At 39.5% G+C, this 12924-nt stretch overlaps 1 protein-coding gene across 4 annotated transcripts in view; it reads right to left on the minus strand.

Moving 5' to 3' along the window:
- The window catches only part of spo11 (SPO11 initiator of meiotic double stranded breaks), a 67985-nt gene that overhangs the window by 41314 nt on the left and 13747 nt on the right, over positions 1-12924 (minus strand). For all 4 annotated transcript variants that reach the window (XM_060937892.1, XM_060937891.1, XM_060937890.1 and 1 more), the window contains 3 exons: positions 7774-7840; positions 7416-7524; positions 1867-1947 (listed from right to left, as the gene is read on the minus strand). In XM_060937892.1, the coding sequence (XP_060793875.1) occupies positions 1867-1947; positions 7416-7524; positions 7774-7840 (257 nt within the window). The remainder of the gene's footprint in view (positions 1-1866; positions 1948-7415; positions 7525-7773; positions 7841-12924) is intronic.

The following is a 12924-nucleotide window of genomic DNA, read 5'->3' on the forward strand; positions in this document are numbered from 1 at the left end:
CCTAAAGTGACTGAAAAGTGAAAACAAAGCTAAATTTAAAAAAAAAAAAAAAAAAAAAAGCAACTTGACCCATCACGCCTGTCTCCCAGTTGCTCACTGCCCCAGCATACAAGCTGTTACAGTGCGATACTAGTGTCCCATCAGCTTTACTTGCCAAAGAAACTTGTAATCCTAGACTGCTTTGTCTTCGATTACTTAAATGTCTGAGCCACTATCGCAGTTAATTAACTGAGTTAAAAGATCATGAATGGAGGCACTGATTTCTTCGTATGTTATGGAAATGAGAGGTTACCAGTGTATCGTTGTCAGTGTCCACCCACTGACTCACTATGTTTTCTAAATCTTCACTATTCAGTTCGTTCATGTGTTGAAAATCACCGATGATGTCAACAGTCATTTCGTCCTTTTATCAGTCACCATTCTCAATAATTGTATGTGATCAACACCCAAGCTAGACTATTAAGCCTTTGTTTCATGGTGTTAACATGTATTGTTAATCTGATTGCTGACTTCATTACTTCCTGTTTGTTTATGGTGGGAAGAGGAGCACATGGCTCAATGATTTTTTTTAAGACTCAGGCTACATCCACACGACAACGAGATTTTTTTTTTTTTTAGCGGGTTTAAAAAAAAATTTAAAAAAAAATCACGTCCACATGGGCAACGGATCAGTAAAATATCAGGTCCATATGGCAACGCAACGCTTGCTGAAAACGATGCAATACACATGCCACACTTCTACGTGCGCTGTAAGACGGTCCCATCGGAGACACCAGAACAACAGAAGAAGTAAGACGCATGCGCATAAACCCCTTCTTCTACCCAGCGTGAAGCACTCAGGAACAAACAAGAAGAAGATGGCTGCGACTACGCGAGGAAATCGTGCCTTCTGTGTGTACAAATTAGTTTCATTAGTGTGCATAGTTTTATATAACTTAATTTTCTTATTGTGTGTGAACATTTTGAAAAGCATTTTTATATAACTTTTTATATTGTGTGTGAACATTTTGAAAAGCAGTCTTATCCAATAAAAAAAAAAGAAATTCAAGAAATGGTTCAGTTACTTGTTTATTTAAAAGAAAAGCTGGATACAAAAGTGAATGCAATGCAGTGGTTCATACCGAACAGTCTGTTGAAGGGTCTTCTGAGCCTTTTCCCCTCTGCCTCCATTATAGTCAGGTAACTGTGGCTTTGTGTGGAAGGCTGGACTTTCTGTTCATCAAAGCAGGTGTAAATTGTCCGTCTGGCAGGTCAGTCAGGTTAATGTGTAAACAATTTCAAAAGATTCTTATCCAATAATAAAGATTCTTATCCATTGTTGCTGTTACGAATGATGCGCGCGAGAGTGCTGCTTGTTCTAGTCATGTGGTTGTGACGTCATCGTAAACAAATCCGTTCTACTCATCCAGACGACTTCGCAACGGCGCCGTTGCCAGATTTTTCCACTCTGGAACCCGTTCTCAAAAAATATCGTTTTGGGGCACCCAAAACACCAGTGCCGTGTGGACGCCAGGCCGAAACGATAAAAAGTTTTATCAGATTCACCTGAATCTGTTGCCGTGTGGGCAGGGCCTCGGTCTCATTGTCATTAAAAGCAGGGGACACGACCTTAGTTCATTATATGCTAAAGGTTGTAGTGAAAGAGTTTGCTTGTTATACTGGGTTTGCAGTGTACTAGTGTTCATTGCCAACGTCCTACACTAGGTAGTCTTTTCCAAAAAGACAGGCACAGTTGCCAGAATGCTAGGAGCATGAGATGTGCTGCAAAAAGGAAGTGAATCTGACAATTCACTACACACACAATCCTCAATGAGTGTGCATTAGGCTAACATCACAGTAGTAATGGAGTAACGGTGGCTGACTTACAGTGGAACTACAATCCACCCTTGTCCCATCCTCCTCCAAGTAACAAAGATCACCAGAGATTAATCCTTTAGTAGTCGCACACTGTAAAGGAAACGCATACATCAACCTCCCCACAATTATTAGCTACAGGGAAATAACATGACCATGACAATTCCTCTGGGTTTTATAGGAAAAACGGTTCCATGCAGATCATAAATTTAGATTTGAACATAATTTTAACAACTCTAAGAATTGGTCAAGTGGCAGATTTACAATCCTCACTAAATAATATAAAACAAGCATCAGTACTAGGGGTGGACAGTATGACAAAAATATATTCTTTCATGATTCTCAATGGCATTTCTTGGATACAAGATACAGTACCAGTCAAAAGTTTGGACACAGCTTCTATTTCAATGGTTTTTCTTTATTTATATTCATTAAAAAAGACACTTCATGTCTTAAAGTAACGATGGATGTCATTTCTCTTTACTTAGTTGAGCGGTTCTTGACAATATGGATTACTAAAATTGTCAAACAGGGCCATTTACTGCATTTTTATTATTTACTGTTTGATCTCAAATGCATTAAGAAGGCAAGAAATTGCACTAATTAACTTTTGACGAGGCACTTGTTAACTGAAAAGCATTTCAGGTGACTACGTCATGAAGCTGGTTAAGATAATGCCAACAGTGTGCAAAGTGGCGTTTTTTTTTTTTTACCATTTGTGAACAGTTAAACTCCTTTACCATGCTTTTTTCTGTCATCACTATTCATACCTATGCCATCAGTGCTTTTATGATTAAATTGCTAAAGCACAAAACTGTTTAAAGCACAAAGATCTTCATAGATCTAACCTCCTAATTTTGCTCTCAAAGCGCACCAGACTGATGCATTTAACTTTAAAACAAACAAAATTTTTCCAAGAGAGTCTGAGTGAGGTCCACCTATCATAAGCCTAGGTCACAACCGGACGTACGATTTTTTTGGCCGTGCGATTTTTGGCGTTTCCCAAATCGCTGCGTTTTTTTTGTTCGTGGAGAAAGACGCACGTTGGCCGCAAGTTTGTCTTGCAACCTGAAAAAAAAAAATGTAAGCGCTCGTAGAGTTTGTTTGACATGACAAAGAACCTCTGCGGCCGGTCTGCGGCCAGTCTATGGCTCGAAAATCAGCACGTCACACGCGCACCCTCCGTGCGTTTCTTGCGTTTTTTGCACGTAGACCGGTGTTCTGATAAACGGTCCTACATCCGCGAAGCATCCTACGGTAGGAGGGGATGTCAGACATGTCTGTCGAGCAGTCCTACATTGCAGGAAATCCTACAGTGTGATTCAACTTTAACTTTTAGTCATAGTTTGCAGTTTTTCCCTCTGCAAAGAACATGCTTCTACAACCCCGATTCCAAAAAAGTTGGGACAAAGTACAAATTGTAAATAAAAACGGAATGCAATAATTTACAAATCTCAAAAACTGGATATTGTATTCACAATAGAACATAGACAACATATCAAATGTTGAAAGTGAGACATTTTGAAATTTCATGCCAAATATTGGCTCATTTGAAATTTCATGACAGCAACACATCTCAAAAAAATTGGGACAGGGGCAATAAGAGGCTGGAAGAGTTAAAGGTACAAAAAAGGAACAGCTGGAGGACCAAATTGCAACTCATTAGATCAACTGGCAATTGGTCATTAACATGACTGGGTATAAAAAGAGCATCTTGGAGTGGCAGCGGCTCTCAGAAGTAAAGATGGGAAGAGGATCACCAATCCCCCTAATTCTGCGCCGACAAATAGCGGAGCATTATCAGAAAGGAGTTCGACAGTGCAAAATTGCAAAGAGTTTGAACATATCATCATCTACAGTGCATATCATCATCAAAAGATTCAGAGAATCTGGAAGAATCTCTGTGCGTAAGGGTCAAGGCCGGAAAACCATACTGGGTGCCCGTGATCTTCGGGCCCTTAGACGGCACTGCATCACATACAGGCATGCTTCTGTATTGGAAATCACAAAATGGGCTCAGGAATATTTCCAGAGAACATTATCTGTGAACACAATTCACCGTGCCATCCGCCGTTGCCAGCTAAAACTCTATAGTTCAAAGAAGAAGCCGTATCTAAACATGATCCAGAAGCGCAAACGTCTTCTCTGGGCCAAGGCTCATTTAAAATGGACTGTGGCAAAGTGGAAAACTGTTCTGTGGTCAGACGAATCAAAATTTGAAGTTCTTTATGGAAATCAGGGACGCCGTGTCATTCGGACTAAAGAGGAGAAGGACGACCCAAGTTGTTATCAGCGCTCAGGTCAGAAGCCTGCATCTCTGATGGTATGGGGTTGCACTAGTGCGTGTGGCATGGGCAGCTTACACATCTGGAAAGACACCATCAATGCTGAAAGGTATATCCAGGTTCTAGAGCAACATATGCTCCCATCCAGACGACGTCTCTTTCAGGGAAGACCTTGCATTTTCCAACATAACAATGCCAAACCACATACTGCATCAATTACAGCATCATGGCTGCGTAGAAGAAGGGTCTGGGTACTGAACTGGCCAGCCTGCAGTCCAGATCTTTTACCCATAGAAAACATTTGGTGCATCATAAAATGGAAGATACGACAAAAAAGACCCAAGACAGTTGAGCAACTAGAATCCTACATTAGACAAGAATGGGTTAACATTCCTATCCCTAAACTTGAGCAACTTGTCTCCTCAGTCCCCAGACGTTTACAGACTGTTGTAAAGAGAAAAGGGGATGTCTCACAGTGGTAAACATGGCCTTGTCCCAACTTTGAGATGTGTTGTTGTCACGAAATTTAAAATCACCTAATTTTTCTCTTTAAATGATACATTTTCTCAGTTTAAACATTTGATATGTCATCTATGTTCTATTCTGAATAAAATATGGAATTTTGAAACTTCCACATCATTGCATTCCGTTTTTATTTACAATTTGTACTTTGTCCCAACTTTTTTGGAATCGGGGTTGTACATTGATACAACGTCCACCAACCCTGTCAGAATTCATATGAATGTAGGACGTTCTGACAATTCAAACGACTCCGTCAGAATATGCTTTTACATTCATATGAATCTAGGACGCTCTGACTCTTTAATTGACCCTGTCAGAATACGTAGAATTAATAGGTTTTTTTTGTCACTATTCACAAGTACCATTTGCTCTATTAAAATGAGTGTAGGACGTTCTTACAATTCAAATGACGCCGCAGGACGTCCTCACAACTCATATGACCCCATCAGAATATGCTTCTACATTAATAAATGAATGTAGGATGTTCGACAATTCAAAAGACCCCTTCAGAATATGCTTCTACATTAAAATACGAGTGTAGGACGTTCTTACAATTCAAATGACGCCGCAGGACGTTCTGACAACTCATATGACCACGTCAGAATATGCTTCGACAGTAAGTAGGACGTTCTGACTATTCAAATGACCATCGGAATATGTTTTTACAATATATGAATGTAGGGTGTTCTGACATATGCTTCTACATTAAAATAGGAGTGTAGGACGTTCTGGCAGTTCAAACGACCTCGTCAGAATATTCTTTTACTTTAGTATATGAATGCAGGACTTTCTGACAACTCAATGACCATCAGAATACGCCTTTACATTAACATATGAATGTAGGAAGTTTTGACAATTCAAATGACCCCACCAGAATATACTACACTCACTGTAAAAAAGAATAAGTTAAGCTTACTTGAAAAGGTGGAAACTCGTTGCCTCAAATAAATGAAGTAATATAACTTGTTCTCTTTCAAGTTATCTTTACGCCGTTAATCTGCACCGTTTATTCTGCACCGTTTATAGCACAGCTGATGTAGGACAAAAATCTGTTCAAATGCCAAGAAATGACGTTTTGTGCTCTGCGCATGCGCAGTGGGGCTTTGTAGGACACACTGACGTGTAGGACAGTTTATCAGAACACTGGCCGTAGGAGCACGTACGGCCGGTTGTGACTGAGGCTTTAGTCTCACAAAAAAAGTCTCTGTCTTGATGATTATGGCTTATAGCTCATGAAAATCAGAAATCCAGTATCTAAAATTATTAGAATATTTCCTAAGATCAATCAAAAAAGGATTTACAATCCAGAAATGTCAAACTTCTGAAAACTATGTTCATTTATACACTCAGTAGAGGCTTTGCACCATCACATGACCCCCATAGCAACGGCAACTTCGCCGCCATGACAGGAGACAGCTTGTAGTGCTTCACTCAGACGAGTTAGTTGTTATTGATCGGTATGGGAAGGTTTTGCTGCACTTTTGGATGTGCAAATCATTCTGAAAGAAACAAAGACATCAGATTTTTTTTAATTTGCCAAAAGTAATTCATCATCGGGGGAAAAAAAAAAAAAAAAACTAGAGAGGCGCCTTCAGCTTGTCTGTATTTTTGGGTTGGGTGTTTCATCTTCCTCTTGACGATACCCCACAGATTCTCTATGGGGTTCAGGTCAGGCGAGTTGGCTGGCCGATCAAGTACAGTAATACTGTATCATGGTCAGCAAACCTTTTGGTAGTAGATTTGGCACTGTGGGCAGGTGCTAAGTCTTGCTGGAAAAGGAAATCAGCATCTCCATTAAGCTTGTCAGCAGATGGAAGCATGAAGAGCTCTAAAATCTCCTGGTAGACAGCCGCGTTGACTTTAGACTTGATAAAACACAGTGGCCCAACACCAGCAGATGGCATAGCACCCCAAATAATCACAGACTGCGGAAACTTCACACTGGACTTCAAACACCTTGGATTCTGTGCCTCTCCACTCTTCCTCCAGACTCTAGGATGTTGATTTCCAAATTAAATGCATAATTGACTTTCATCTGGAAAGAGGACTTTGGACCACTGAGCAACAGTCCAGTTCTTTCTCTCAGCCCAGGTAAGACACTTCTGACGTTGTCTCTGGTTCAGGAGTGGCTTGATATTAGGAATACGACAGTTGTAGCCCCTTTCCTGAAGACTTCTGTGTGTGATGGCTCTCGATGCACCGACACCAGCCTCAGTCCACTCCTTGTGAAGCTCTCCCAAGTTCTTGAATCGACTTTTCTTGACGATCCTCTCAAGGCTAAGGTCATCCTTGTTGCTTTTGCGCCATTTCCAGCCAGCCTTTTCAGCAATGGCCTTCTGTGGCTTACCCTCCTTGTGGAGGGTGTTGATTATCGTCTTCTGGACAACTGTCAGCAGTCTCCCTGTGATTGTGGTTGCATGTACTGAACTAGGCCGAGAGATACACAGTATCTATGCTATTTTACTCAAACTCTTAATTAAATACTCTAATATTTAGATTTTTTTGCGCTGTAGGCCATAATTATCAAAATTAAAATAGAAATATTCTTGAAACATTTTAGTTTACATGTCATGAGTAAAAAAAATTACAATTTTCACTTTCTTAAATAACTGATGGAAAATATTGAACTTTTTCATGATATTCTAATTGTTTGCAATTCACTAATAGAAGCTATATCGAGGAATGACAAAAATCCACTTGACTTGACACTTTCCAAGTTTGCATCCGAGTGTGCATGTGTGCTAGGAAATATACCACATGTAGGCTCCTCCGGGGAATTTTCAACAGGCATGATAGATCATCAACAATGGCATCCAAAGTCTTCTGTGATCCAAATAGCTGTGGGTCATTATAATAGATATCCCTGTTTTTCACAAGACATAAATCATAACCATTGCAGTCTTAAGGAAAAAACCTCACTCTTTATTCCACTCATAATATGAATTATGGGACTGTTTGTATAATTAGTGTTGTTTATTATAAAAATTACTGTTTGTATAACTTTTTTTGCAACAGCAAATTGACATTTTTCTGTAAATCACACTTCACAAGCTGCTAGTAAAAATTTATTATTATTATTATTATTATTATAATAAAATCAGAGCATACATACCTTTTGGTAACATATGAATCACCTTGGACAAGTTTGTAAATAGTTGACATGGCCTTCAGCATCAGTGCTGAAGACAGAGAAATACATATTTTGGTATTATATAACATGCTTTATTTGAACAGAAAATACAGTAAACATAATACTTAAATACCGTAACCTCCAAATGCACTAATTATTTGCCAGTGGTTTTGGTATCATTGTCTTTCTGCACAGTAAAACATTATCTAATGATCTTAAGATTTCTAGTAAATAGTTTTCAGTAAATAGTAGAGGTGTAACAATACACAAAATTAATATTCAATAATATATGGAGGTGTCTCAAAATATATTCTTGATACAACAGAAAAAGAGTGTTTCCTGAACATGTGCTTCAGGTTTCCATTTTGAATTAAACCATTCAACATCATAAAACGTACAATGACTGAAACTTAAAGGAACAGTCCACCGTACTTCCATAATGAAATATGCTCTTATCTGAATTGAGACGAGCTGCTCCGTACCTCTCCGAGCTTTGCGCGACCTCCCAGTCAGTCAGACGCAGTCAGACGCGCTGTCACTCCTGTTAGCAATGTAGCTAGGCTCAGTATGGCCAATGGTATTTTTTGGGGCTGTAGTTAGATGCGACCAAACTCTTCCGCGTTTTTCCTGTTTACATAGGTTTATATGACCAGTGATATGAAACAAGTTCAGTTACACAAATTGAAACGTAGCGATTTTCTATGCTATGGAAAGTCCGCACTATAATGACAGGCGTACTAACACCTTCTGCGCGCTTCGGCAGCGCATTGATATCTGAGCTCCGTATCAATGCGCTGTCGAAGCGCGCAGAAGGTGTTAGTACGCCTGTCATTATAGTGCGGACTTTCCATACCATAGAAAATCGCTACGTTTCAATTTGTGTAACTGAACTTGTTTCATATCACTGGTCATATAAACCTATGTAAACAGGAAAAACGCGGAAGAGTTTGGTCGCATCTAACTACAGCCCCAAAAAATACCATTGGCCATACTGAGCCTAGCTACATTGCTAACAGGAGTGACAGCGCTTCTGACTGACTGGGAGGTCGCGCAAAGCTCGGACAGGTACGGAGCAGCTCGTCTCAATTCAGATAACAGCATATTTCATTATGGAAGTACGGTGGACTGTTCCTTTAATAATAATAGTTTTTGTATGATCCATTCAGATCCACCCGTAACAAAACATTAGAATGAAACAAAATTAAACATAGCAAAGCTTTCACTGGTGTGACTCAAGTGGATGTGTCTGAAGCACAGGGCTTTTCCTGTTCTGCTGTCACTCAAATAGCACTTTAAACCCATAGCCTTAAATGTTATTTTGAAAACCAATGAATAGACCCTTCCCAGTTTAGCCTTGAATGAAAATCACTGAGAAAAGGAATTCTGAATGCTGCAGAGACTTTGGTGTGCAAAGTATTGCCAAACACCATACTTTAAACAGTTGGGGGAATCTTCCAGTTGCTGCTGACCATAGCAATTGCAGTATTTCCTGAGCTAGCACACTAGTATATCGGCTCATGAAAACATCATGCTTAAGAGAAAGGGGTTTTTTTTTGTGCGTTTGTTTTGTTTTTAACTCTCAGTTGCTGAGTTGCTGAGGAGGAGGGGAGGGACATGGATGTATGAAGCAGGAGTTGAATGATGAGTCTCAATTCGCATATATTTGACAATTAGCACAATTTTACAGACTCCCACTCAAGTGCGGGGTCTGGGGGAGGTTGGCCATCCACCTCTGGTTAGAGAGTATAAACGTTCTTTTTTAAATAAAAAAAAATTAATTACGTACAGAAATACCAAACCGTCAAATCTACATCATTATTGGTCTTGCAAAGTTCAGGATGATTTTAACCAGTAGATCTTTTTTTTTTTTTTGCCATTTTGAGCCAATAACCAACACTTCAGTTATTCCCAAACTTAAGAATGTCGTGGCCTGATTTGAAACCTGAAAATCTTCTGCTGCCCACCCAAACCTTTAATCAACCTTTAAACTCTGATCAACAGACAAGACTATGATGAAGTATGTCTCTATATATTTTTATTTCATAAACAGAACAATTCTGTGGGATACAACTATGGCAATGCAGTGCAAATCAATAATCCACCCACATACATGTAACAATTTTTTAACGACAAGGTATTCCATCAGTTATGATTTCCCACCAATGACAAGATATAAGATACGTTCCGGATCAAATATAGTCATATAAATCAGTGTTCCAACTAGTTTTCTAAGAGGGCAGGGTGCCAATGATTATTGTACACAATTTTTTGTGCATCTAGGGCAATTTTGTGCACCTCACTATAGATGAAAGGGTTCCCCCAGCTGGAACGGTCAACTTCTCGAGACCAATGCCCTCGTGCCACCTGCAGAATTCTGGGGCGAAAAAACACCGCAAAAAAACAGAGAACCAGAGATCGGTTTCACTGCTGTTTATTCACAGTTTTCTCGCCAAAGATGAAATTTTACAAACAACCTTTTATAACAAATTATAATCTCTCTAAACGGCCTATTGTGTCTGTCCAATGTATGTGTGTGTATGAAAAGGATGTGTGTAAAATGTGTGTGTGTGTGACCTCAGAGAGGGATGGGTGCAAGATGTGTGTGTATATATCTTGTGCTAAGTCAGCAAATCACATCTTAATTCCAATTCCTTAATTCCATTAATATGTGTGTGTGTAAGTGAAAATATATCCTGTATACATTTCAGATGTTCTAACAGATATCAACATTTACCTCATGTTCTGATAGAATGTTCCAAAACACATCTCGAGCAATGTGTCTAGCTTAGACAGAAGGTCACACAGTAACTTACAAGTTACACAGAATTCAATGCCTTCTAGCTGGCATTCTAACTACAATATTAAGAATAAGTATTAAGTATTAAGAATTACTGCCTTCTTGGTCAAGAATAAATATTTACAATTATTTATCCTTACAAAGGAATAAAACCTTACAATGTGTGTGGGTGAATGAAACCTTCAATCATAAGCAAAATAATATTCATATCAGCGATTCAGCAATTTCAGCATTTATGCACGTCAAAGCGTGCGAGATATTTTCACAACAATTTTAAACACGACACCATGTTTATGTCTAGCAAAGAGGAAGGTCAGGTTAGTCTAAAATAATAAAGGATCTTAAAAGCTCGAAAATATTAAATCATAAAGTCTAACAATCCTAAATCACGTGTAGCTATAAAACTAACTTAAATCATGGCTTTAAATCTAACAATAGACAAACCCTGTCTCCGAAATTGCTCACTCGTTCACTACTCCCTATATAGGGAATTACTATATAGAGGACTATATAGTGAGCTCATTGGTAAAATGAAAAAAATGCTTTCGGATACTAGTCCGTCGCGCTGGTATTTACGTCATTACTGTCGCACAATTAAAATGTGCCAGATCAGTCGACTGATGGGTTTTCAAAATAATAAATAAATGCATGTATTTTTGTGATAAATCAATATTATACTGAGCGTATTTCCCACATTAATCAATACAAAGTACCTGCAGCTTTCAGATTTTTTAAAAATCAAGGCTGAATACTTTCTTCTTTGCCGCTGCCTTTTATTAAATCAAATTTGAGACTTTCAATTTGATTTCTTTCAGCACGACCGCAATGCATGATGGGATATTTTGCTTTGGTTACTGACCATCGGTTGTACACTACTTTTCATGATGCATTGTGGGATACTTCGAGTGCACTCTCATCTCATCTCATCATCTCTAGCCGCTTTATCCTTCTACAGGGTCGCAGGCAAGCTGGAGCCTATCCCAGCTGACTATGGGTGAAAGGCGGGGTACACCCTGGACAAGTCGCCAGGTCATCACAGGGCTGACACATAGACACAGACAACCATTCACACTCACATTCACACCTACGGTCAATTTAGAGTCACCAGTTAACCTAACCTGCATGTCTTTGGACTGTGGGGGAAACCGGAGCACCCGGAGGAAACCCACGCGGACACGGGGAGAACATGCAAACTCCGCACAGAAAGGCCCTCGCCGGCCCCAGGGCTCGAACCCAGGACCTTCTTGCTGTGAGGCGACAGCGCTAACCACTACACCACCGTGTCGCCACTTTGAGTGCACTATATGGGGTGTAAATAATCCTCATTAAGGTTTCGGACAGCACTACAAAATGGCGTCCCCACTATATAGTGCCCTATATAGTGAGTAGGGAGCGATTTCGGACACAGGGAAAGACTATCATGCAAAATAAGCCATACTGGGCAACTATGCAAGGTAGATTATTTTTGTAAAACAAAGTAAGGAAATCTGAAACTTTAGTTAACCAGCGCATTATCTTGGAAATTTGTGAAGGGAAAACTGAAACTGTCATGAATATTTTCTGTAAAATGTGCGAGTGAATAATCCCATGTTATTTTTTTTAAAAGCAAATTAAAAATAAGCACTGGATAAAAACCCACTGATCTTATGGAAATAAAGATGCAAATTTCATTGTTTGGTGGTCAAGTGTTTATGAGATAGAAGAGCCTTGCACTTATATTCAGGTTCCCTGTGGTGCACATCGCTTGGTCACAAAGGCCATCAAAAATCAGGTCAATGTATTACCATATTTGCTGAAGTATGGAGCTTCGCTCTGTGCACGCTCGGCTAATAAGACAAAATGGCCAACAGAGCATGACTATGACCTACGCTAATAGTGTGCCATGATTGGTCAACATGCGTTACTTTTACTGGAAATCGGCATCATTTGCTAGAACTCATTAGGGCACACTTTCTGTGGTGGAATGTATGTCAAGGGCTCTTTTATGAGCAGAGACATATAAATTTGGGCATGGCACTGGTATTTGAGGGTAGGGCACAAGTTCTGGAGTTTAGGGCGCAAGTTCTACAGGGCAAGGCGTGGTGCCCGGGGAAAATAAACTGGCTGAAACACTGTAAATGAAGAATAACAATTTAAATCCCATGGCTTTGTTTTATTAGTTCTGAATGTAAATATTTAAACAAATATTTTCTGGTAATTTCAAACTTAACTACAAAACTGAAAATTAAAAACTTATTTTTTGTAAAGCCTGGACCTCTTGCAGCCCACCCACAGTACCCTCACAGCCCACCAGGAGGCCATGGCCCACACTTTGGGAAACACTGGTCTACTTTATT

The sequence above is a fragment of the Neoarius graeffei genome, chromosome 13 (genome assembly GCF_027579695.1).
Source record: "Neoarius graeffei isolate fNeoGra1 chromosome 13, fNeoGra1.pri, whole genome shotgun sequence".
Classification (NCBI taxonomy): Eukaryota; Metazoa; Chordata; class Actinopteri; order Siluriformes; family Ariidae; genus Neoarius; species Neoarius graeffei.